Source organism: Ochotona princeps, chromosome 13 (genome assembly GCF_030435755.1).
Source record: "Ochotona princeps isolate mOchPri1 chromosome 13, mOchPri1.hap1, whole genome shotgun sequence".
NCBI lineage: Eukaryota > Metazoa > Chordata > Mammalia > Lagomorpha > Ochotonidae > Ochotona > Ochotona princeps.
Window position 1 is genome coordinate 13329815 of NC_080844.1, and position 26667 is coordinate 13356481.

Below are 26667 nucleotides of genomic sequence, written 5' to 3' on the forward strand. Positions count from 1 at the left end.
CAAGCAGGGAGCTGGATGGGAAGTGGAGCCGTCAGGATTAGAACCGGCGCCCATATGGGATCCCGGGGCGTTCAAGGCGAGGACTTTAGCCACTAGGCCACGCCGCCGGGCCCTCATCCGGTCTTTTAGGAATCCTTACAGCTCTGCCTGTATGTGTACGCACCATCCAACAAATCTCAGTACCTGCCCACTTCCTGTTGGTTCCCACCACCATTCTCTCTAGTTCGGATCACTGTGCTCTGAATGGTCTCTTGCCACATCTTGGATTCTCCAGTCTGCTTTCTAAAAGCAGCCAGAATAATGGAAATCAAATCATGTTGTTCCTCTATTTTTTTAAGATTTATTTTCTTTTTATTTGGAAAGGCAGATATACAGAAAGGAAGCTCTTCCATCCAATGGTTCACTCCCCAAGAGGCCACAATGGCTGGAGCTGAGCCAATCCAAAGCCAGGAACCTCTTCCGGGTCTCCCACGCAGGTTCAGGGTCCCAAGGCTTTGGGCCGTCCTTGACTGCTTTCCCAGGCCACAAGCAGGGAGCAGGATGGGAAGCAGGGTTGCTGGGGTGAGAACCAGGACCCATATGGGATCCTGGTGTGTGCAAGGTGAGGATTTTGGCTGCTAGGCTATCGCTCTGGGCCCTGTTGTTCCTGTTTTTAAAACCTCCCAAGAGGTGGCTATCTCATTGAAATGCGGAAGTTTGAATCATGCCCAAAGAGCACACTGTGTTCCTCTTCACTACCTCTGTCTCGCCGTCTTCCTGTGTCACCTCACTCTGCTGCCATCCTTGTTTCTAGCACTTTCTTTGGAATGTGGCAATCCCGTCTGCACCTCTGGGCCTCTGTGCTTGCTGGTTACTCTACCTGGATGCTCTGGCTCAGTGCCTAAGACCCACAGCCTCATTTCCTTCTGATGTTTGCTCAGAAGTCATCCAGTGGAGAGACCGGTGTGATAATTCAGCTGGTTAATCCTTCATTTGAAAGCATTGGGATCCATTATGGACACCAGTTTGTGTCCCAGCTGCTCCACTTTCCATCCAACTCTCTGCTTATGGCCTGGGAAAGCAGTGCAGGGCCTCAAGGCTTTGAGCCAACCTCCATTGCTTTCCCAGGACACAGGTAGGGACCTGGATGGAAAGTGAGGCAGCTGGGATATGAACCAGTGCCCATACAGGATTCCAGTGCTTGAAGGGGGAGGGTTAGCCAATTGAGCCATTGCACCAGGTCAGACACCACACTCTTTTAGAATGATTCTCAGTCTTGGCTGCCTGTGGGACTTCTCCAGGAGCTTTAAGAAACATGCTTACCTGAGTCCCTTCCCACAGGTGCTGATTTAAGGGGCCTAGACACCAGAAGTTTTGTAAACTTCTCCATTTGATTCTACTGCAGAGTCAGGATTGAGAACCCCCGACATCACGGTAAAGACATCATCTTGCATTCTCTCAGGGAGTTTGCATTACAAGTCTCAGTTTATGAAATGAATAAAAGGGAAACTGGTCACTGGTCAAAAGCTGCTGGACCTTTAAACCCAGAGCCTACAGAGATCAATGCCTCTGATTTATTTTTTGGGTCCTTAGAATCATGCTTCCCCAGGAGTGACCCCTGGATAAGCTTGCTTGAGGCTCTAAAAAATGCATCAACCCAGGACCCTAGACAGCTGTCCTGGAAAATGATTTTTAGGCACTATGCTGTCCTCTGCTGCACTAGCAGATTTGAACAAACACCAGCAGTTTCTAGCAGCCCGAGGCTGTGTCCCGGGGATGTGCGTCCTTGGCCTGGGGAAAGTGCAAGCTGCCAGGAGCATTTACTGCTAGTTCCAGCCAGTGTCTGATCATAGGCTGCCTGCCTCCCTTTTCTTAGCCCATGGACTTTTATAAAATTTACACTTTCTCTTCCTCTCTGTATTTCCCGTGCCCCAGGAGTGTCTCTTTCTCCAGGGCCTGGAGCCATCCCTTTGTCTCTGTGGGATTCCGGAAGGCCTGCTTGCACAAGCTTGTCGGTCACCAGATGCCAAGAGGCTAACACACCCCCAGTACCCTAACTCCTGTCCCTCTTCCTCTCTAACCTCCCACCTCCTTTGTACTTTTCCACTTTCCTCCCTTTCCTCCAGGACAGCTGTGTAGGGTCCTGGGTTGTTCTTTGATCCTACTTGCTTCCTTGAAAATCCCTGGTCACCTCTGTAGTAATAAGAGTTGACCCTGTTCTAAGCTGAGGACCGCCCCCCTCTCCTGCAGGAGCTGTTGAATAAACTCCAATTTCACTACCTTCAGCTTTGCTTACCACAGCCTCCTTTTTTTGGTGGTTGTTTTTGTTTTTGAGGATGTATACATGGTCAACCAGGGTGGGAAGGATCTAGGGTTAGGGAGAAGTGGGTGTGACCGTTGTTTCCAAGCTTTGTAATTTTTCTTCCCATTTCTGGAGGGAGGGGAGAGAGGAGAATAAGCCATACCCAGCCTCAACCATCCCAGTACCCAAGGATGGAGGATGGCCACCCAATATCAACCCAGGGTCACAGTGGTGCATGTTCCAAAGGTTCTGCCCAGGTAAATGCGATAGTTTCAAAATACTGTCAGTCTTACTGATCTATAGATGAGAAATCCCTTTCAATGTTCGTTGGCTGACATCATCAACCTTATAGTCTCCAATCGCCTGGATATTTGCTGTCATCGTTTGGCTGGAGTAGTTGTCCATATGTTTTGTTCTCCATTCTCTGCTATGGTTCCAGAGGTCCTCTGCAGGCCCCAATGGACTACCATGTGTCCTCCATGCGTACCATGGTCTGCCTTCCAATACTCCTTCCTCTACACGGAGGAGGACCAGTTCTCCAAGGTGGGCTTATGGACTTGAACCAAGTGACCTGGACTATGCCAGAGCCCCCGCTCCTGGGGCTCACAGATCCAGCAACCACCTCGCAGGTGGGCCTATGGCCCTGGGCCATGAGAGCTGTGACCCATTGGACACCCCACCCCTGGGGCTCATGAACTGGGTTCCTACCATGTAGGTGGGCTCAGTGACCTGGGCCAGGAGACCCAGGCCCCGCTGGACACCCCACCTCTGGGGTTCACAGACCCAACACCAACTATGTAGGTGGGCCCCAGGATCTGGGCCAGGAGACCCAGGGCCAGGCAGACCCACCACCTCTGAGGCACAGCCTCCTTTCTTGCAAGCTCCCCAGATGACTGGAAGGTATAATCAAGTTTGAAAAGCACCATCTGATAATACATATCATCAGACCTTTAAAAAACAGCAGGATTTAGTCTTTCCATTTTGCCAAAAAAAGCTAAAGGCCATAGAGTGGCTTAAGGGCACCTGGTTAAAGTGGCAACTAAACCCACCTCATGACTCAAGGCAATGCTTTTAAAGGACAACAGTCACAGCATGTGAAGACGCAAGAGACTGGTGCAGGAGATCACAGGAAGGTCCTTGTTTACACACCTGTTGGTGCAGCTCCATCCAGCTTTGACTCCTCCTCAGTTGCAAGGGAGTAGAGTCAGAGTCTCTAAGTGTCTTCCAGGCACTGGGAAATCCTCCACTGAATTACCTGCAGGGAGCTTAATTGCAGCTCCTGGGCCATCATGAGTCACTATGTAAATCCCGTTCAAGTACTGAGGGTGTTGCCTCAAAGATTACACAAGCCCAGGCCCCAAGCAGCTGCCATCCCTGAAGACACACTCAGCCCTGGCCTTGGCAGTGAACCAGTCATCCCTCTCACTAAACTCTTCTCCTTTCCCAGCTTTATTTCCAACTTCACGCTCCACTCCTGCTTTCCAGAGTATACTGACTGCCTCTTTCTGCATGTACTGGTCCCCTGGGTAAATGCTTTTTTTTTTTTAAAGATTTATTTATTGTTATTGGAAAGTCAGATATACAGAGAAGATCTTCCATCTGATGATTTACTCTCCAAGCACTTGCAAAGGCTAGAGCTGAGCCAATCCGAAGCCAGAAGCCAGGAGCCAGGAGTTTCTTCCGGGTCTCCCATGTGAAGGCAAGGTCCTAAGGCTTTGGACCATCCTCGACTGCTTTCCCAGGCCACAAGCAGGGAGCTGGATGGGAAGTGGGGCCACAGGGATTAGAACTGGCGCCCATATGAGATCCTGGCACATACAAGGTGAGGACTTTAGTCGCTAGGCTACTTCGCTGGGCTCTCTCTCTCTCTCTTTTTCAAGATTATTTTATTGGAAAAGCAGATTTACAGAGGAGAGACAAATATCTTCCATCTGCTGGTTCACTCCCCAAACAGCCGCAATGGCCAGAGCTGAGCTTATCCAAAGCCAGGATCCAGGAGCTCCTTCTGGGTTTCCCATGTAGGTATAGGATCCTAAGGTTTTGGCCTGTCCTCTACTGCTTTCCTTGGCCATAAGCAGGGAGCTAGATGGGAAGTGAAGCAGCTGGGACACGAACCAGCATCCATACGTGATCCTGGCGCTGGCAATGTGAGGATTTAACCATTGAGAGCCATCGCACCGGGCCTGAAAATGCTCTTCTGACTCCCACCTCTGCCTTCCTAATCCGTGCGTATAAATTCCCTCTGGGTTCTTACTGTCCTTATAGTCACTCACATAACAGAATCCCAACACAACAGATTTACAAATTCAGTTATATTTCATCCTCTCTACATCCCTTTCGTGGAGTGACCAAAGTAGCTGAAGAAACAGGAAAGCAGCTGCTAATTCTAAATGCCAGGGGTATGCAGCGCAAAGTCACCACCATGAACAACGGGATGATTTCTGGTCATTTTGAAACCTCTCCAGTTATTACAACTAGAGTCTCCCCTCCTCCTGCCCCACACCTAGAGAGAAAACTGATTTTTTCTTCTCGACCAACATTATGGCAAATATTTTTACTACTGCTCTTACCAGAAACATTTGTATATACAGATGATTTTATACATCCCTTTATTAAAGCCAGAGATGATTTTTTTCTAGAACAGATCTAAGAAATGAATATGAAAACATGATGAAACCAGAGATCTCACTTTATAATTTGCCTTTATCAAGCTATCCCATTACACATCAATTGCTGTATTACCTTGTTATCGCATCAGCAATCATTAGTAGAAAATGCACAAGCCCAGAACCTAATGTTCTTTAATCTTCCATCATCAACTTCTCTCAAAGAAGAGAACAGCATTCAACCCCCATGTACCTTGTTAAGAAGGTTCAGCAATCACCTGCAAGCCTCGTATTCCCTAGATTTAAGCTGAAATATCCCTCACTCATCTTAGGTTTCTGTCAGTATTGTTTCGAAGCTATATTGCCTTACAGGGTCTCAATAGAACACAACAATATAAAAACACATCAATAATCATAGTGTGAAGGCGGTGGCAGTGAGGGACACATGTGCACACACAGCATGTCCCAGGAGCTGGGGTGTCCCCACAGCCATCCCTGGGCCAGGCACCTTCATGGGATCACTTGTGCTCTGAGGCGGAAGCCTGTGATCTGATCTTCCTGGCTGCTTCCAGCACAGAAGATAGGTTTACTTTGTCTCCAAATTCCTTCTCTTTGTGCTCGAGGAGAATGCCCTGCAAGGAAACAAGGAAGAGTGTCAGTCCTCCTGGCTCTCTGATGCCCCCTCCAGGCACAGACGCCATCAAGCCATGGGCAGCAGACACCACAGGTCTGCATCTGGCTTGCCTCCTACCCACAGTATTCAGCTTTGGGGGAAAGGAGGTCCAGGAAAGACCAAGACACAGTATCTGGGCTGTGCATAGAGCACAGCGTCAGGGCTGCGCACAGGATACAATATCAAGGTTGCACACAGGAACAATGTCAGGGCTGAGCATACAGCATTGCTGAGCAGCAAGTCAGATATGAGTAACTGACAAGGACATTTAAAGGCAGGCTTCACAGCTGATAAAGCAGGAAGGGCAACCATGAGGTTTACAAAGGTGAAGCTGCAGGTGGATGAATACTTTAGAAGGAAGGGCACACAAAAAGTCTGAGGACATGCAAGGGCAGCTCAGGCGTCAGGTCCCAGACACCCTTTTGAAAAGAGAGGCCTTTCCTTGTCTTCCTGAGAAACCACAGGCCACTCAGTTCTGCACTGCGATGCAGGCTACTCCTACATTCCACTAAAGTGGTCAAAATGAAAAAATACTGCACGAGAGCTCGGCCTCAAGGAATCCGAGCAAAGACTTCTTGGACCATGACCTCCAGGAACTCAAAAAGAAAAATCTAAATATACTGTGTCATTGCCTAAAATAAATAAAGAAATAAAAAGTCCCCACCATGGCGTGGTAACTACAGGGAAGATATCAATAAAACATAATGTGGAATAAAAACATTAAGGAATATATGATAATATGAGAAAATGCCCACGATACAGTTCAGAATGGAAAAAAACAAAAAACAAACAAACAAACAAAACTAGCTTTGCAAGATACCACTTTCTAACAGAAGGCCTCAGAGCTGCTCCTTTAGGTTGTCCATAAAGAATGCTCTCCTTGGGCCCGGCAGCGTGGCCTAGTGGCTAAAGTCCTCGCCTTGAACGCACCAGGATCCCATATGGGCGCCGTTTCTAATTCCGACAGCTCCACTTCCCATCCAGCTCCCTGCTTGTGGCCTGGAAAAAGCAGTAGAGGACGGCCCAAAGCTTTGGGACCCTGCACCCGTGTGGGAGACCCGGAAGAGGTTCCAGGTACCCGGCTTCGGATTGGCGCAGCACCGGCCCGTTGTGGCTCACTTGGGGAGTGAAACATCGGATGGAAGATCTTCCTCTCTGTCTCTCCTCTCTGTATCTCTGACTTTGTAATAAAAATAAATAAATCTTTTTTTAAAAAAGAATGCTCTCCTCACTTCCTACTGCCCACTGTCCTCAAATTTTCTGTAGTGCACACATACTTCTTTAAATTAAGAATGCTTTTTAAAATATTATTACAAGAGCTAGTGCCATGGCTTAGTAGCCTAAGCTTTCACCTGCAGCGTCAGCATTGTACATGGCCACCAGTTCATGTCCTGGCTGCTCTACTTCTAGTCTAGCTCCATGCTTGTGGCCTGGGAAAGCAGCGGAAGATGGCTCAAGTCCTTGGACCCCTGCACCCACTTGAAATAGGCCCAGAAGAAGCTCTTGTCTTTGGATCAGCTCAGCTCTGGCTGTTGCAGTCAAATGGGGAAGTGAATCAGCAGGTGGAAGACCTGTCTCTGCCTGTCTGTAACTGTTTTTCAAATAGAAAAATAAAATCTTAAAAAAATATATTGTTACAAAGGAAATCACTACTGAATGGCACCTGGCACAGTGGGGTTGTGAAAACACTGCTCCCAGGAAGAGTTAAGTCCTGACAAGCCAGCCCAGTCAACCTTCCACCAAGGAGGGCAAAGGCCAGGGCCCCGGGGGATACCAATAAAGCCAAACAACAACCTAGCAACACTAGGTCCGTGCCAGCCAAGACCATGAACATCGGGTGAGTCAGCATCGCCAGGCAAGAGGAGGCTGGCAGGTGTGCCAGGCCCTGCCCTAGAGGCCACAGGAAAGCGGTGGCACAAGAGGGAAAAAAAACCTCACATCCCAGAGTAGGAGGTAGATGGGCAGTCCTCCAGAGCAGGCACTCTCCCAGGTCTAAGAGCTTCTGGAAAGGGGTGCTGGGAATCCCCTCTGAAGAGAGGCTCTGGGCAGCACCAGGGAGCGGTTGCTGGAGCCAGAGCCATGTTCACTGCCATCGCTTCATGCCTTAGCAGTGTGTCTCTGGCTGGTTTATTTCAGGAGGCTGCAACCCGGGGCCAGGGATTGACTTTCCCTACTTGGGGAGTCCCAGCGTTTCTGCCAAGCATCCAGGGAATGTGAGGAAGAGGAGAGAGGGCTTGGGTCATTATTTCTGATGTCTTCCTTTGACACTGTATTCACTACACTTCCTGATCTGTATTAATACTTACTGTCATTGGTGCCTTATACTAAAACAGCTGATTTTCTAGACAAAATCTTAGACTGTCTCAGTGACAGTGGTTCCTAGGTACACTTGGTTTGTTCCAAGTGCCCATAGACATGGTCTGTCTTTCTCAGCCATGTCTGGGGAGTCAGGGTTTTTTATTCTAATATCCATATCGGGGTCTCAAATTTAGTGAACACTAAGACCACAGAAACCAGCAATGTGGTGCAGCATGTCCAAGCTACTGTTTGTCCATCAATATCCCATGAGTGCATGCCACGTAAGTCCCCACTATGCCACTTCTGATCCAATTCCCTAACGTCCTTGGACAAGCAGTGGGAAATGACCTAACTACTTTGGTCAGTGTCACCCATGGGAGGCCTAGATGGAGTTCCTGGTCCTGGAATGGGCTGGATGCTGTCCTTGCTGTTACGGGGCCTCAGGGGAGTGAGATCAACAGAGGGAAGATCTTAGTCTCTATGCCTTTCAGATAGATATATTTTTTAAAATTTATTTGTTTTTATTGGTAAGGCAGATATACAGAGAGCAGGAAAGACAGAAAGATCTTCTGTCTGCTGGTTTACTCCCCAAACAGCCACAATAGCTGGAGCTAAGCTGATCCAAAGCAAGGGGCTAGGAGCTTCTTCTGGGTCTCCCACGTGGGTGGCTGGGTCCCAACGCTTTGAACCATTCTCCATTGCTTTCCCAGGTCACAAGCAGGGAGCTGGATGTGAAGTGGAGTAGCCAGGACACAAACTACCATTGCTTGCAGGTGGAGTATTAGCCAATGGAGCCATTGTACTAGCAGCAGATAGATCATTTTTTCCAAAAAGCCAGAACTCACCTGCTTTCCCGATCCAATCACAAAGACTCCTCCAAGGATGAAGCCTTCACCTTCCAGATTTCCAGAGAAGCCTCCATTCCAAGCCCGGAAGAAGTTATGCCACACTCCCAGACGCAAAAACCCCATAAACATCATCTTCCGCTTTTGTGGACCATAGAACCTTTTCTATGCAGTGAGGAAGACAGACTCCATGTGAGGACCTGTGCCTGCCTTTCCCAAAGAGGTCCCAGCATGGCATTTGTTCTAGCTTGGTGCCTGGTGTCCTCTCTCCAACTCAGCACGCACACAGCTGCCCCTCGGGACCACTACTCACAACTGCCCAAGGAGGATATATAGCACCCTCCTGGCCAGGTCCAGCTTCCCTCAAGGCAGGCCCAACCTAGGGAAGCCGATTTGCAGCTTGCACTCTGATTTAAGTTCTCCCTTGTTCTTGAGCGTGGCAGAGTGGGAATAGTACTGCCCATCGCAGACACAGAGTGGAAGGGGAAGCAACACAGCAGCAATGAAATAAGGGATGTGGTGGATTCCTGCCAGGGTCCCCTATATGTATACTGGGGGTAGGACAGAAACTTACTGGAGTCTCAGCTATTTCCTGCCCTCCACTCCATGGAATTCTTGCATAATAAGAGTGCTCACCTTCTCATCATGTGTCTCATCATGTTCTGCTCAGAGGGCTGGGAAAGCCCATGGAAATTCAAGGCCACGGCAGGAGACAGCAGTCTTCAGCCTCAGGCCAGCCACACCCCTAGCCACAGAGCCCTCCAGAGCTGGCCACAGTCCCTCCCACGCTGGGGCCTACGCACTGACGGCACATGTACCTTTTCATCCAGGAAGACATCTCCTTTGAAGTAAGGCTGGAAGTCCTTCACCTCACTCTTGATATTCTCCTTCACCACCGCGTACAGGGGCACGCCCAACTCATCCAACCTGGGCTTCAGGGAAGATAGGTCTGCAGCCTCCTACAGGAAGGCAGGGCAGGGGTAGATTTCAGGGATGGGAACTTCTGGATCTTGTTGGCCAACAACTCACCTTCCCCCACACAGCTGGAACTGAACAGAGAGGAGCAGCAGTAACACAATCGCCAGAGACAACTCAAGCCTAAGTGGTCCAGCACCTGCCAGCACTGGGTCTCAAAACAGGGCATCAGGTCCCCCTGCTCAGCCCAGGATTCCCACAGTGGGAAGGAGAGGCCTGGCTCCCTCTACGGATGTTCCCACTGCAGCTGGGGAGCAGCCATAATGAAGAGGTTGCACGAAATACATCCTCCTCCCGGCTCCACAATGCTCACCTTCCACCCTCTCCCTTGCACCACAGCGTCGATCCAAGGCCCATCAGACAAATCCACTCAAGGCCAAGCTAAGGCACTTTGGCCCTGTCATCTACCCTCCAGTCCCTGACCCTCCCACCCCTGTCCTTGTGATAACCTTCTCTGGAGCTCCAGCTCAAACTCTACCTTCTGAAAAAGCACTCTGCCTGTAAAAATGGTCTCCTTGGCTGGTCCAACTGAAAAGAAAGCCCAAAGTCCCGGTGCATGTTCTATCCACCCTGCTGGGTGACCTGTGCATGTTACCATAAATTTAAGTGCCACCACTCACATTCCCAAATGTATCTTAATAGTCCTAAGTTACATTTTCCATTTTGTGGATTTCTCAGTGTCTAAAACATGGCTGGAACTAAATACCTAGTGGCCAGATTTGAAGGTGGGGAGAATGCAGCTGAGTTGAGAGGCACAGATGGCCTTGACCCTCAGGAATGCATGCTGCTGAATAAATAAAATTGCCTGAGTCATGATACACTGGTGTCACTAATATCTGGTGTCAGAATTGACCAGCAGAAAACCCTTTTAAACGCGACCCACTGTCTTCAACACAAATATGCTGCTATCCAATGGCAGCTACATTTAATTTTCCACACTGGGAAAGAATAATAGCTGACACAACAGGATTGATTAAAATGCATTCATCAACAGCTCCTGTAAAAGCAAAATTGGTCCAGGGCAAAGAGGACTGCAGCGTCTTGTGGGCACAGGCCACCTGCTTGAAGAGAACAGGTTTTGTGACTCACTTCTCCTAGGCTCTTTACGCTGAGTAGGTTCCTGTCCAAGCCAGATGTGTAAAATAAGTCATGCAACTCCTCCTGGAGCCACTCCAAATAACTCTCGTTGCCATTCATCTAGGTTTCTTTTATTTTTTTTTATTTTTTTTTTAAAGATTTATTCACCTTATTACAGCCAGATATATACAGAGGAGGAGAGACAGAGAGGAAGATCCTCCATCCGATGATTCACTCCCCAAGTGAGCCACAACGGGCCGGTGCACGCCGATCCGAAGCTGGGAACCAGGAACCTCTTCCGGGTCTCCCACGCGGGTGCAGGGTCCCAATGCATTGGGCCGTCCTCGACTGCTTTCCCAGGCCACAAGCAGGGAGCTGGATGGGAAGTGGAGCTGCCGGGATTAGAACAGGTGCCCATATGGGACCCCGGGGCTTTCAAGGCGAGGACTTTAGCCACTAGGCCACGCCGCCGGGCCCCCATTCATCTAGGTTTCTAAAAAATGCTCTGCCAGGGCACAGCCCAAGGTACAGGAAAGCATGCTATCATTAGGAAGGAGATGTTACTCTTGGAACTTTACGGGTTGCAATGGCTCCAAGCAATCAAGTCAAACAGCATTCCATTTTGGCATCTGCAGGTACCATAGATTCGCAACCAAGAACCCCTAGTTCAGACGCCACCTTCATGGCAGCCTCTCTCAACACCCATATCTTAATCCCTAGAAACTTTGTGAGTAGGTTCTGTGACATTCAGGAGTTAAGGCTGAGACAAAGTTATGATTGCTCACTCACTGATCTTCCAATAAAGAGATTTATCTAAATCAGCTCAGAGGGTTCACTACAGTCACCAGGCTCCTTATGCACCCACCAAACAAGAAGGAAAAAAGTTTACATTGGAGTGATGTGGCAGGACAAAGATCTGAACAGGCAGGGCTGACTTCCAAAGTAACAGGGGCCATGAGCCAAGGAGTGCTGGTGGCCTCCAAAAGCTGGGGAAAAGATTCACAAATGGGTTTTCTTCTATGGCCTGCTGGAGGGGTGAGACAACATCCCATACCCTAACAGCTGCAAGATAAATGGATGCTGTCCAACACCACCAGGTTTGTGGCAATCTGTTACGGCAGGCCATGAAATAATCGTCTTAACCTCTGCACTTTCGTATCTTTGCCTGGAAAAGAGAGTAAGGACAAACAGCTGTCTTTCCAGGGGGCATGGTAAGGACCTCATGACATAATATGCATGAAAATGTCATAGAGGTAATGTGGGGGGGCTTTGCATACATTCCATAATAATAGTAAGACTCAGGAGCAATGCCTTGGGGTCGGGGAGGGTATCCAGCAGGATGAAAATGACATCCTGCCAGGGTCAACATCACTACGTAAAAAGCAATACAACAGTCATTTTGGGTTTTCTCCTAAGCAAAACAGCAAATGGACAGGCCACCAGACCACAATTGTTGTTGGTTTACCCATTAGAAAGGGAGCAAGCTGGGTACAGTAACTGCAGTATCCCCTGACATCAGCATTTTGTGCTCTCACCATCACACTCCCAGGGCAGGCACCCAGCCCAGCAGTTAAGAAGCCAGTGCAGATGTCCACATCTCCCACTGAGTATATGGGTTTGATTCCCACCTCTGGCTATTGATTCTAACTTCTTCCTAAAATAGGTCCTGGGAAACAAAGGTGATGGCTCAGGTCACTGGCCCTCTGCCACTCACACAAAAGACCTGGAATGTTTTTCTGGCTCCTGGCTTAGGCTTTGGCCCCACTTCAGTCATTGTGGCCAACTATGGATGAGCCAGTAGATGGAAACTTTCCCTGTCTCTTTATCCCTCACATAAATAATAAAATCAAGAAATAGAGCCCACATAGGCATGTGTTATAGCACTGTAGATTAACATACTGCTTGGGATACCCATATTCCATATCAGAGCACTGGCTTCAATCCTAGCTACTTCCTTTTCTCTTAATAATTTTGTATTGGAAAGGCAGATTTACAGACAGAAGGAGAGACAAAGATCTCCCATCCTCTGGTTTACTCCCAGATGATCACAGCAGTCGGAGCTGAGCTGAACTGAAACCAGGGACTTTTTTCAGGTCTTCCACGCAGGTGCAGGGTCCCATGGCTTTGGGCCATCCGCTATTGCTTCCCCAGGCCACAAGCAGGGAGCCAGATGGGAAGTGAAGCAACCAGGACCCAACCCAGTGCCCACATGGGATCCCGGCTAGTCCACTTCCAATCCACTTTCTTGCCGCAACTGGGAAGGCTGCAGAGGATGGCTCAAGTATTTGAGTTCCTGCCACCCATGTGGGACAACTGGAGGAAATTCCTGGTTCCTGACTTTGACCTGGCCCAGCTGTGGCGACTGTGGCCATTTGGATGTGTGAACCAGCTGATAGAAGATCTCCTTTTCTCGGCCTCTCCCCCATCCCTTGTAATCACACTCCTGCCTTCCCTTGATGTTTCCTCACTGACTAATCAGCTTCTGTGTGGGAACCAGTCAGTGAGCCCAGAATCCAGATGGTACTACATGGGGATGAAAGCCTTGGTGGGCGGTGCTCCAAAGGCAAGTCAGATGTGGAGATGCTAAGTAGTCAAAACCAGACACAGAGTGTGAGTTGACAGAAATTCCTAGAGCCAGTAGTAGGACACAGGTCAGTGCTGATCAAGGGGAGGGTTGGCCTGCAGCTCTTGGGTCCTGGCCTCAAAAGGCACTGGCCGCCACTCGTCAGGAACTCTTCTCTGAGTAGTTGTCCAAACATACCAACCTCTCGGCAGAGGAAGCAGCCCGGCCGCCGCACAGCCATGATCACGGCTCCCTTCTTCTCCCACAGCTCCTTTGCTTTGAAAGTCCTCGGTTCTGAGGGAGAAGAAAGGGCAATATAGGACCTCCTCCGAGTCCGGTTCAGCTGCACCCACCCCTGCTTCAACCAGCAGGTGGTCACAAACTCCACTGAGCCACACCAAGTTAAGAAGCCCAGACCTCACAGAGGACCTGGATGGGCATTTCACACAGGGGAAAAGGAACCCAAGCAACAGATAAGAAATACTGATCTTAGAATCCTACTCTTTCTTCCTCCATTAAAACAAGTGTTCCAAACAGAGATTTTTTTTTGGGGGGGGGAGAAAGGTTTTACTTCTTGTTCTTGAACATTGTAATCATCCGTTAAGGCAGACACACAGCCACAAGTGAAAAAGTCTGCACTATGATCGAAGCAAACTCACTCCTAAAAACACACTCAGAGGAATTGAAGGAAGCAAGGAAACACACAATGTCATGTTAAGGAGGGAAAGATGATGTCTAACAAGAAAGCACTCCAGGATGAGATGGTGTTGAAGTCCAAGCCTGGTGGTAAAGCTCTGGCTGATTCCCAAATCCAGCTGGATGACCCTGAGCAAGTCACTCTCCCTCAGTGGACCCCAGCTTCCACATGGGTAACACGTGGGCATCCAGTAGCTCCACTGTGAACTGTAGGGAGCATGAAGCAATGGATACCAAACAGCTGACTGCAGTGTCTGGTATGAGAACTCTTATTCTTTTAGGATTTCCCAAAGGAATCCATGCCTCTGCGGGATGCTGAGTGTGGATGGGGTTGGGGGAGCAGGAGGAAGATTGTCTTCTTTTTTGAAGTTTATTAATTTTCACCTGAAAGGCAGAGATACAGAGAGAAGGAAAGACAGAAATAGAAAAAAAACTCCTCCATCTGCTTGTTCACTCCCCAGATGGCTCCAGCAGCCAGAGCTGAGCCAAGCAGAAGCCAGGAACCAGGAGCTTTCTCGGGGTCTTCCACATAGGTGCAGGGGCCAAGGACTGCTTTCCTAGGTCACAAGCAGGGAGCTGGATGGGAAGTGGAGCAGTTGGGACATAAACTGGCAGCCATCTACACGTTGGTGCTGCAGACAGAGCATTAGCATGCTACAGACCACGATGCCAGCTCCCCGCAATTTTGTTGTTGCTGTTGTTTTTAAAAGTTCTTTTAACTTGAAAAGCAGAGTTACAGAGAGAAAAGAGGAAGACAGAGAGAAAGATGTTCTGTTTGTTGGTGCATTCCCCAAGTGGCCAGGAGCTTCTTACTGGTGTCTCAAGTGGGTGCAGGGGTCTAAAGATTTGGGCCATCTTCAGCTGCTTTTCCATGCCATTAGTTAGGAGGTAGATCGGAAGTGGAACAGCTGGGACATGAACTGGTGCCCATATGAGATTCCAGTGACTAGTATGCCATGGTGCTGGTGCTGACATTGTGTTTAATCTAGTGAGAGATTGGAACACTCTGGTTACAGAACTAAAGAGGTCTGAAAGGACTTCTTAGTTCTCTACCAAGGTGACCTACCACGTATCTCTGCCATCACATTCCCCTCTGCCTTGGACATGCTTCCCTTTCTGAGAAGACGATGATCCCTTCCCTCTACGAGCTAACCTGGAGACCAGCAATCTGTGAGTCAGAACATTCATCAAGCTCTCCTGCCCCAGGTCAGCCCTGTGGGGCTCTGGAGCTGAGAGCACTTGGCGAGGAGGCAGAGCTACCCCGTTGGACTGTGTGACTGTCAGCATCAACGGTCAGTGGTCAGCCATGTGCTCGGGGGGGTCCCCAAGACAAGGCAGATGGGCAGGTCTGTTCTAAAGAGACCTTACGCAGAGCTTCCCCAGGTACTGTTGCTTGGGTACAGCCAGGAGCTGGCTGTGCCAATGTCAGGAGCCATCCAGACCCTCTTTCAGTAAGTCCCTGCAGTGTGCCAGGAACACCAAGGACAAATTGTTTCTCATCCTTATTTGACCCAAGCACTCTCATTTGTATGATGATTCCCCAAGGACCCGAATTCCTCAGAACAGTCTGGAAGAACTGTTTTAGTAAACAATGGTGCAAGGCTGCTAACTCACAGGCAGCAATGTTAGACCCTAGTTAGACCAAGACAGAAAGTGAATGTTTTCGATCAGGAAAAGTAAAAGAACACACCAGGACCACAACCCTATCAGGTGAACACGGAAAGGAAACATCAAAAGAAAGCAAGAGCTTTGTGTTAGGGTAATGGATTATCAGTCATTTAAAAAGCCTTATTAAATTTGTCCTAATTTGGTTACATCCCCTTTTCAATTAGAAGAAAGAAACAAACAAAAAACAAAAGAGGAAGAAGAAAAAAAAAAGAAGCTTGGCAAGTCTGCCTGCCAGGGTCTTGGAAAAGTACTGGGACTGGCCCGGTGGCCCTTACCCTTCAGTATGGTTTTCAGGTCTGCATCTTCCAGGTACTCCAGGGAGGCCTTCTGGGACTTGGACAGGAACACATCTGTGTTGGCCAGCAGCAGTGCCACAGCCGCAGCCCCCAGGGCTCCTGCACCGATGGACCACATCCCCATGGTGAAGAAGCCCAGCTCCGGGAGGAAAGACATTCTGGAGATCGAGAAGAAGGAAGAAAATGTTACTGCTCCCAGAGGACAGCTGGAGTCTCATCTCTCCCAGCAGGGCAGCAGGAGGTGTGAGGGAGTGGCCAACAGCCAGAGAGAGAGACTTCCCATTGGGCTGCGAAGCACCTGTCACACCGTACCTGAGGGGTATGACAGGAACTGTGAGGGTCAGGCCCCAAGAAGTTCCCAGGCCGGGCAGGCATGCTAACAGAGAAGCTGCAGCCTTCTTGGATGCTTCCCTAGCTGTCTCCTACCTGAGGCAGTGGCCCTCAGCTGTGCCAGCCCGTGTTCCGGGCAGTACACCATTTCCTCCCTTAAGCCTGACTCTCCTTTCACAGTCCAGAGGGAGGTAGCATTTTCTCTTACAACACTGGTCACACCGTTTGCTAGCCTCTCTCTCTTCCTGTTGACTTTAAGGATTCCCGAGCAACAGTGACTTTATTCTACTCATCAAGCCCTCTAGCCAGCACCCAACAGGACCTCACTCCCGGAAAACGGGCAATTCCAGTACATTTCTCCCAACTGAAAACCTCTGTATGTTTAATCCATTTTACATATCCATCTGTATGTAGAAATGCAAAAGGCTCACATGAAAATTAAAACAATCCGAAAAAGATGCAACACATAAAACCACAGTTGAGAAGTAAGTCATGACAGACAGCAGAGGTCTGTACTGACATGATTTTCCTCTGTGAACAGAATTACGCAGACATCACGGTTAAACACATAAGAGCAGACACAGAGAGAGCTGGCCTATGGTCAGAGGGAGTGGGAGCCGCTGTGTCCACCTCTGAAGGGGCTGGGCAGATGTTGGCACAGGGGCAGAGCACTCTGCCATGGAAATGGAGTCCCCGGCAGGTCTTGGCAGAGTCCAGCCTGTTCCTAACCGCTCTCTGGCTGCCTTACTAATGAGGTGCCCTGCTGTGAAGTTGCTCTTAGCATGCTTACCTTGCATGTCTTCTCCTGATGGGCACTTACAATCCCTAGTTTCCATGTGAACCACATGCGCTCTTTGATCTGACTCATCTGTGTGCCTTACTCCCTAAGCCAGGCCAATTCTGGTGCACTCCTTGGATCCCCAGGCACAGGTCTTCGAGGGGAGAGGGGATATGTGGTCCCCTCTAATCTTAAACCTATCCAGTCATACACTCAGCTCTCCCTGAAGGAGCTGGCCGGGAGAGGACTGTTTTGTTCTGTTCTTTTCCTTTCCTTTCTTATCTTTTCTTCCTTCTTTCCTTCCTGTTTTAAGATTTATTTATTTGGAAAGACAGACTTACAGAGAGAAGGAGAAACAGAGAGAGAGATCTTCCATCTGCTGCTTTACTCCCCAAAACGCTGCAGCAGCCAGAGTTGTGCTGATCCAAAGCCAGGAGCTTTCTCAGGGTCTCCTACATGACCACAGGCTCCCAAGGTCATTCTCTAATGCCCTCCCAGCTCACAAGTAGGGAGCTAGGTACAAAGTGGAACAGCCAGGACACAAACCAGCGCCTATATGAGATGCTGGTGCTATACCCAAATTTTGACATCCCCAGAAAATCATCAGAAGTCTGAAGTCAATGCAAATGCATAAGGGTGGTTTATTCAGGCTGGCCTAGGCTCCCAGCCATCACTCAGGCCCAGTGGCGCTGGGGGAGGGGTGGCTGCTGAAGCAGTATCAGTAGCAACCAAAAGGGACAGAAGGGAAGAGCCTGAGGTTGGACAGCACAGGGCTTTTATACATTTCAGGACAATTTCACACGATTATACAGTCATGATTCGTCAGTTTAACTTAACTTTTTTTTTTAAGATTTATTTATTTTTTATTGCAAAGTTAGATATATAGAGAGGAGGAGAGACAGAGAGGAAGATCTTCTGTCCGATGGTTCACTCTCCAAGTGACCCCAACGGCCGGTGCTGCACTGATCCGAAACCAGGAGCCAGGAGCTCTTCTGGGTCTCCCACACGGGTGCAGGGTTCTAAGATTTTAGACCTCCTCGACTGCTTTCCCAGGCCACAAGCAGGGAGTTGGATGGGAAGCGGGGCTGCTGGGATTAGAAATGGCGCCCATATGGGATCCTGGCACGTTCAAGGCGAGGACTTTAGCCATTAGGCCACCACACTGGGCCCCAACTGTTAACTTTTAAAAAGAGCAAGTTGGCAGGCACCTATTGGTGGGTTTGAAACAAGCAACTTTCAAATAGTACAAACTGGTGGGTTATAGGGTAGTAAGCAACTTATCTAACACCAGAGGACTTCTTCCTGAGGAGTGCTCTAGCTACATGACCTGTCAGGTGTCACGTAGGCTGTAGGGCCTGGGGTTTACACAGCCCTCAGCCAAGCAAGCAAGGCAGAAATCACCAAAGCAGAAAACACTTAGGTTCTTTTTTTTTAACACTTAGGTTCTTCATTGGCATTTGCAGATGGAGGATAGGACAATTAAGCTATAACACCAGCCCCAAAGAGTTCCTTGTAACCTGACCACTAAAACTGCAGCTCTCCAGTGCCTAGCACTGTAGCACCTTTGGTATGCAGTGGACTCAGCCCAAATGGGTGCCACAATGAAGTCAATAGAATTTAATGGTGGGGCTCAGCGTGGTAGGCTAGCAGCTAAAGTCCTCTCCTCGAACGTGTGAGGGATCCCATATGAGCACTGGTCCTAATCCCGGCAGCTCCACTTCCCATCCAGCTCCCTGCTTGTGGCCTGGGAAACCAGAAGAGGATGGTGCCAAAACCTTGGGACCCTGAACCCACATGGGAGACCTGGAGAAAGTTCCTGGCTCCTGGCTTCAGATCGGCTCAGCTTTGGCCATTGCGGTCACTTGGGGAGTGAATCATCAGATGGAAGATCTTCCTCTCTGTCTCTCCTCTCTGTATATCTGACTTTGCAATAAAAATAAAACACATCTTAAGAAAAAGAATTTAATGGTGAAGATGATGACTTAACAGTTACTGGAGTTCTTGGGACAAATAGGAAAGACCCTTCCACGGGCCTGCTTCCCAATCTTTGATGTGGAAAAGTTACACATTACCAGACCACAGTTCACAGAACAATGAGGAGGAAATCACCGCTCTCACCAGCCTGCTGTAAACAGGACATTACAAAGAGCCTGGGATAATTTTCTATACCATTATGCACTTCTAGAACATTTTTGGGAACCAGCCTGGTGGCCCACAGCAAGTTAAGCCACTGCCTTAGATCCCGGCATCTTATATGACTGCCCATTTGAGTCCCAGCTGCCCCGTCTCAGATCCAGTTCTTGGCTAATGTGTTAGGAAAACAGTAGAAGATGATCCAAGCAACCTACAGGAGGAACCCAGATCAAGTTCCAGGCTTGTGGCTTTGGCCTGGCCTAACCTCAGCCATTACAGCCATTTGAGAAGTGAACCAGAGGATGGAAGATCTGTCTCTCTGTGTCTGTTCCCCTTTCTCCGTATCTACCTGTCAAAAATACATAAAAGTATTTTAAAAATATAAAACAGCCCTGGACTTTTGGCAGGTGTGCACAAGGAATGGTATCCCAGCACAGATTTGACAAACAGGCCTGCCTAGTGTGCAAACACCAGCTTGCATCTCTCCTTCAGCTGTATTCTTGAGGACTCCTGGATATACCATGCATTCACAAGTCCTGAGACCCTACTTATGGTCAGTTCCACATCCTTTCAACACACTCCTGCTACACTTAAAACAAAAAGGCCCCATCTCACCACTGCTCATCAATGGGCATTTTGCCTGTTATGGACGACAGAGTTCAACTTCAAACTCAACATTTATTTCCACACACATTTATTCAGACCAACCTGTTCAATAAGTGATAACTTGGGGGGACAGGAAGTGAAAGGATACCCCATCCTCAAGGAGCTCTAGTCTGGTACGCAAGTGGGAAGGTGAGGTAGCATGAGCCAGGCATGAGCGTGATGTTATAGCAATGCAGGGCTGAGAACCAGTCTGGGCAGCCACAGAGACGCCCAGAGGGAAGAGGCTTGCAGGCTAGTCTAGGGCACAGGAGGCAAGCTGGAAGGGCTCAGCATGGCCTGACCAAGTCCAAGCAACAGCAAACTAACTAGGGGCGGATGCTGGTGCTAAAGCCACCATTAACACTCAGATTTCTAAACCCACAGAACCCTACTGTCATTTCAAGTTTCAACTTCATTCACTTAACAGCTTTGCGATGCACAAATTATCCTGTTTTTGCAGCGACCAACACTAAGGTTTAGAGAAGTTCAGTGGCATCCTCCTTGTCACAGAGCCAGGAGACAGCACGAGGACAACCTGGACCTGCACTGCCAGGAATAAGCCTTCCAAGCTCCCCACAGTCTGTTTACCATCACACCCTGCCTTCCCACACATTCACAAATGGGTTTCTGCTGGGACCAGGGCAGGCCAGGGAATGATGCCCTTAGCCTTAAACACAAAGATCAACTTGGCTTTTCTGGGTCATCAGACACATCAAATCATGTTACTCCAAAGGAAACTTACCATACACCAGATGTCCCTTCTCTTCCCCGCCCTCTCTGTCCCTCTTCCACAGGGACAGCAGTCAATCTGTCTATAAGACAAGAACACAGTTGTTTACAGAAGACCCAGCCCCCACCTGACACAGCTACAGTATCCATTTTCCCCACTGCACCCTTATCTGATCTCCCTCACCCGCTCACACTCCGGAAGGTGAAGCAGGCTAGGGCCCCAAACAAACAACAGCTGTGTGACAGTTCTGATCTGGAAAGAGCAGGGTGGCGCCAAGGAAGATGGCGTGACCTCACCCCAGCCGCCCCCTATGTGCTATGGGTCTGCAAGCTCTCCAGTGATATCCTGGGAATTCTAACAAAAGTGGCTCACTTTGTAGTCCAAACATTCTTGATTCCTCATCAAGATGTCCCCCCCCTTTCACCTTGCCAGGTTTAAGTCGCTTTGTTTCTTCTTTTCATAAGGCACCTGTCCTCCCCACGCGACTCCTCACTCTCACCCTAGTCATAGCCGAGAACAGGGACTTACCACCGTCCACCAGGTGCACACTTGTGCTCCAACTGACAGCTGCGACTGACCCACGGAGTGCAGGCAGCAGAGAAAGGCTGGAGGTGGGGCTCTGGAGGCCCGCCTATGCCCCTAAGCTCAGTTACTCCCTGGGCAGGACCAGGCCACCCAGGAACCCTTGGGCTCCTTCAGCTACCAATAGGCAATCTCCAAAAAAAGAAAAAAACAAAACACATCAAAAGGAGAGCTGCCAAGCTCCCTCCCTACTCCATCCTCCCCAAACCCCTGGAGGCCTTCAAAAGGTTGAGCAAAAGTTTTTGAGTCACTGGCAGTCATGCAGATTATAACATTTCCCAAGTGCCAGCACATGGCTCCCCTGCTCTCCGGTGAATGCTAATGGAGCGAAGAAGCCCTTAGTACGGTCCATGTGTCACCCTAAAAGGAACCAAAGGGACAGCTTTTCTCCATGGTTTAGGATGTAGCCTGCTGGCTTACCTGTTCCTCCTCCTAGGCCCAGACACACCTTGGAAGCCCAGGGCCCTACTACCTTGCACCTGGCCTACTGCAATAACCACAGACTTGAATTTGGCTTTAGTCTGGTCTTCCACAGTTTATTTTCTTTGATGCAGCCAGAGCAAAAGCCATCACAACTGTTCCAACCTGATCATATAGGACTTTTGTTTTCAGAATTGTACTCCTCTTTTTTTTTTTTAAGGTTGATTTATTTTCATTGGAAAGATTTACAGAAAGATCTTCCATTCACTGGTTCCCAAATAGCCACAACAGCCAGAACTTGAACTGATCAGAAGCCAGGAGCCAGGAGCTTCCTCCAGGTTTCCTCCATGGGTGCAGGGTCCTAAGGACTTGGACCACCCTCTGCTGCTTTTTCAGGTCACAAGTAGGGAGCTAGACTGAAAGCAGAGCAGCTGGGACATGAAGTGTCACCCATTTGGAATCCTGGGGCTTGAAGAGGGAGGATTAGCCAATTGAGCCATCGCGCCAGGCCCTAGTCTCAGGGTCCTAATGCATGTCTCAGCACAGCCAACAGAGCCTTCCACAACTTGGCTTTGGCCCATCACCCCATGTGGAAGGCCGCAAAGCAGGATCCATGTTGTTTCCTCCACCCAGAATGGTCTTCCTACCTATATGCTTACTTCACTATAAGGTCCAGGACAAACAACACTTTCTCTCCACAACCTTTCCTGGAAGTTTTGACAACATTGTCCCTCAGCTGCTGACTACGCAGTGCACACGGGTGGGCCAACACACACATACCTTTGCACAATGCACAACCAAATGGACTTGGTGTGGTTATTTACACATCTTGCTCTACCATGTGGTACATGATCTGAGGGCTTTAACAGCAGGGCTGGTAATTAATTAGTGGGCAGTCCATGTGTAACGAAAGCATTTGGATTTTACTCTTTCAACTCTTAGTGAGGCACAGCTGGAACTAACCTACAGCCATCCAATCTTTTTTTTTTTTTTTTTTTTTTGATATTTAGTTATTTTCATTTGAAAGGCAGATTTTTCTTTCTTCCTTTTCTGTCTTCCTTCCTTCCTTCCTTCCTTCCTTCCTTTCTTCCTTTCTTCCTTAAGAGGAGAGACAGAGAGGTCTTCCATCCTCTGGTTCACTCCCTAAATGACCACAATAGCAACAGTTCAGCTGATCCGGAGCTGGGAACCAAGAACTTCTTCGGGGTCTCCCACATGGGCACAGGAGTCCGAGGACCTGGGTCATCCTTCGCTACTTTCCCAGGTCGTGAGCAGAGAGCTGGATTGGAAGCAGAACAACTGGAACACAAGCTGGCAGCAATTTGGGTTGGCAGCCCCATAGGTTAGAAGCTTAGTGTGCTGAGCCACCACGCCAGCCCCCAACTACCCAGTTTCATCTCCATGTGGAAGGGCTGGCTTGGTGGTAAAGCAGACACTCAAGCTTGGGGCTTCAGTGACCTTCCTCTGGGATCTAGCTCCTCTGCTTGCTATCTGACCTGCAGCACATGCAACCCCTCTGTACACCTGTACAGACAGGGGCAGCAGCTAGGAAGACCATGACATTGTCCCAGCTCTGACATTTATTAAGTACACGCTGTGACTGTGACCGAGGACCACCACACCCTCTTCAGTGAGCACATGTGTGCTTTTGCCTTCCCCAGTCTGACTCCTGCCCGTTCCAGGAGCAGCTTCAGGGCAGGACCTGATAAAGTCCTAACCAAACAATGCATGGACCCCGGATGATTCATGCCTGGAACAAGTAGAGACAGTATCAACTTCTAAAGGGCAACAGCACACCTGTCCAGCCCAGCCCCAGCCAGAGCATCCTCCCTTCTTCCCCAGGGTGAGTAGAGCCATAGAGGGGAGACCACAGCTGGGCCTTCTGGCCTCAGGTCCTCAGATGGCAAAGATGTTTCATTTTCCTTCTTGGCTCTCCTTGTTTCCCCTCAGGCCATCTGAGCTGTGCAGGTGGTCAACAGCTCTGCTTGGAAACAGTTGTTGCCTTCCAACTTCCTGTCGGAGATCACTTATCCTGTACTGAATACAGCCAGCCACAAGCCTCTGAAGCTAGAACAGACCGCAGTGGTGGGGTTGGAGGGAGTGGGAGAGGGAGAGTGCTTCAGGTTCTGAAGCCTGCTGGTGGGCCATGAGCAAGCTGAGAGCAAGGTACGGCTCCTGAGGAGGGACTGAGACACAGCATCTGGAGGGAGCTCAACCTTTGTCTGCCAAGTCCAGTCCTTCTAAATAAGACCAAATCTTTTTTTCTCTATGGTCCCCATGCCCATACTCAGCTGTGAAGCTACTGTGCCCCTTTCCTACCCACAGGAACATACCTCTGTGCATGCCGGATGAGTTGACACCCATCCTGAGGACACCAGCACCAGGGGCCCCATGAACAACAGGAGGTGCCCTCTTAACTCACCCTCATCTTGAAGCACCTTGGAGCTAGCTGCTCAAAACCAGCATTCACCTACTTGGAAGTCTCCAACTCCAGCTCTGCTGCCTGGGTGACTGCCTGGCTGGCTCCTCCACCTTCAGATTCACAAAGTTTTGAACAGAGCCTCCAAAGAAAACTAGAGGGCATCACCAGCTACTGGGAACCTTTACAATACTACACAGAGTGGGGGATATGGGGTTTGGGCAGAGGGACCTTCTCTGCGAAGTAATCCAAAGATACAGCCATTCTAGATTCAGCTCACAAAGCCTTCCATCTGCACTCAGAACAGCTGTTCTAGAAAATCCTTACAGTGGATAGGAAGCACACAGGCCTAAAAAACCATAAGTTCTAAAATTCTCCTCTTTTTCACTGTGAGAGGTCACTTTTGATTCTTTACCTTAGTACCTTCTTTAAAAACAAGGGCACAGGGGTGGTTGCTGAGGAATAGCCTGGCATCCCACATGGGTGCCAGTTTGAGTCCTGGCTGCTCCACTTCAATTCAGTTCCCTGATAATGTTCCTGGAAAGCAGCAGAAAAGAAGGTCCAAGTCCTTGGGCCTCTGCACCCATTAGGGAGATCCGCAAGAAGCTCCTAGCTCCTGGCTTCTGACCAGCCCAGTTTCAGCCATTGCAGCCATGTGGGGAGTAAACCAGTATGTGGGAGGTTTCTCTCTGATTTTACCTTTCCAACAAATAAATGATTGTTTTTTTTAAAGGGGGGCACTTTGAAGACTTATCATGAAGAATGTATGAGAACAGCAGTGTAAAATACCACAGTGTGCTACAGAATTGCAAGACACAGTATTATCTTTGTGTTCTCTGCAGGGCTTAGAAACACACATCCTCCCATGAGAGCAGAAAATCTGAAGCTGAACGGACAGAAAACACTGGGCAACTTATCCAGCGAGGTCCACACAGGCTTGCCTCTTGGGCAGAATTTCTAGGTCCAATGGGAACCCTGGCTTGTCTCATTTGCCCACTTCATGTTATCGCTGCGGGCAGCAGCTTACCATAGCCTTCTGCACTCCCAGCACCCCACCAGGCAAAGGGTACTGCCCAGTGGCAACCTTCCCGTGACAGAGGCCACTCAGCTCAGAGGTGAGGCTGGCTCCCTCTAAACCATGCAGGAATATTCTTGGCACACAAGCCTGGGCCAAGTGAGCCTTGAAGCTTTGACTCAACATTCCAGAGGCAAGGCACCTGGCCAGGCAAGAGAGCTGCCTCATGTCCGAGATGTTGACAGAGCCTGACCGCTCCTAACTACAGGTTCCTGGCATCATCACAGCTGCTGAGACAATTGTACCCACTTCAAGTAGCTTAAGGAGCGTGATGGCCAGACTAACTGGTATGACAGTTAAAGGTGGGGGTCATGGGACAAGGCCAACCAAGAATAACTAAAACCTAACCCCTGCAAGCTGAATGAACCTGAACAAAGGACTGTTTCATGAAGTTGCAAGGATCACAGGATGAAATGGACAGGAGATATTTGGCAAACTTCCTCAGAAAAACTGCTGCCTGCATGATGGATGGTTCTTCTTCCTTTTTAGATTAACCTGTTACCCCTACATATTACATGCACACAAAGCCAGAAGGTATCTGAGGAAAGACCTTCTTTTAGGATCAGGGTTTGTTTTCTGAGTCCATTCTGTGTCCAGGGCTGGGCAGGAGCTTTAAGGTCTATAACAGAGGGGCTCCAGGATAAGGCTTTTCAAAATAAATCACTCTGATTTCTTTTCATAAATCATTTGCCAGGCCCCATGGAAAATAAACAGTAAAAGCAAAACACACGTTTAGTTCCACTCTAGGCGTTTGGGCCATTGAAAACAGCATCGTGGGATCAAGACCACGGGCACAGGAGCCGCTGCCTCGAGCCGCCGGGTGTTCTGAACGCACAGCCCCGCTCAGGCCGCGCTCAGGTCACGCCTGAACCTCTCCACCGTCCCCTTCACTCTCCAGCTGCGCAACGGCCCTGATGCCCAACGGTGGAGGCGACTCATCCTCCTACTCTCAGAACTCAGCACTGGGGTTTATTTACACCTGCCGCTTCCGGTCTAAAGCCAGGTTATGTGCGACTTGACGGCGTGACAGGTGCCTCCGAGACTCTGAAGCAAGCCAGAAACGTGCCCTCACCCCGAGTTGCTCCGCCGGACACCCGAAACCCCTATCCCCCGTCCCTCCCACGCGGGGCTCGGCCCTGGCCTTCCATTGCCCCAAGCACTCAGGCAGGTCGCTGACACCTGCCTCGTTCCAGGCCTGCAGAGCAGTGGCCAGCCGCGCTCGGACCTCCTGGCCGCGGCGTGCGTCTGCCGCTGACCGCGGTCCCGAGCGGGGCTGGACCACTCGGAGGGTCTGGCAGGTGCAGCTTGCGCGGCCGGTTTTGTGAACTTGGCGGCGCCTGGCCCATAAATTCAGCATCTACGCTCCCACACACCGCTTCAGTTTCCTCACCTGCACGGCGGCGGGCCCTGTGCTCCTCCGAGCCCCTGGGCGCAGCACGATCTGCACGTCCACCCCCAGTGCCGCCCGCTTTGTCCCGCTCACTGGGGACCAACGCCCCCGACCCGAGGGTCCCCGGGGTGGCTGGGCCCGCGCCTGCGCAGCTCGAGCCCCACCACGGCCGCGTGACCATGCCCAG

General features: G+C 49.7%; 1 protein-coding gene across 3 annotated transcripts; it reads right to left on the reverse strand.

The window, feature by feature from the left end:
* Nucleotides 1-5141: 5141 nt before the first annotated feature.
* Nucleotides 5142-26657, reverse strand: PRXL2A (peroxiredoxin like 2A). 3 transcript variants are annotated; one of them, XM_004583553.4, is made up of 8 exons: nucleotides 26481-26657; nucleotides 21123-21308; nucleotides 20607-20676; nucleotides 15958-16136; nucleotides 13521-13612; nucleotides 9522-9662; nucleotides 8704-8868; nucleotides 5142-5519 (listed from the first exon to the last, which is right to left on the reverse strand). In XM_004583553.4, the coding sequence occupies exons 4-8, from the start codon at nucleotides 16133-16135 to the stop codon at nucleotides 5406-5408; spliced, it is 690 nt and encodes a 229-aa protein (XP_004583610.2). In that variant the 5' UTR covers nucleotide 16136; nucleotides 20607-20676; nucleotides 21123-21308; nucleotides 26481-26657; the 3' UTR covers nucleotides 5142-5405. The 3 variants fall into 3 exon arrangements, with proteins under 3 accessions (XP_004583610.2, XP_058527573.1, XP_058527572.1); XM_058671590.1 differs by lacking the exon at nucleotides 21123-21308; XM_058671589.1 differs by lacking the exons at nucleotides 20607-20676; nucleotides 21123-21308.
* Between the last annotated feature and the right edge of the window lie 10 nt (nucleotides 26658-26667).

Bases quoted from the DNA above. Each gene is read 5' to 3' on its own strand.
- PRXL2A (XM_058671589.1), bottom strand. From the start codon at position 16,135: ATGTCTTTCCTCCCGGAGCTGGGCTTCTTCACCATGGGGATGTGGTCC. The intron at 13,613-15,957 runs GTAAGGGCCACC...CTTCTCCCTCAG, and splicing joins CCTGAAAACCATACTGAAGG to AACCGAGGACTTTCAAAGCA. The intron at 9,663-13,520 runs GTTGGTATGTTT...GCCTTCCTGTAG, and splicing joins GCTGCTTCCTCTGCCGAGAG to GAGGCTGCAGACCTATCTTC.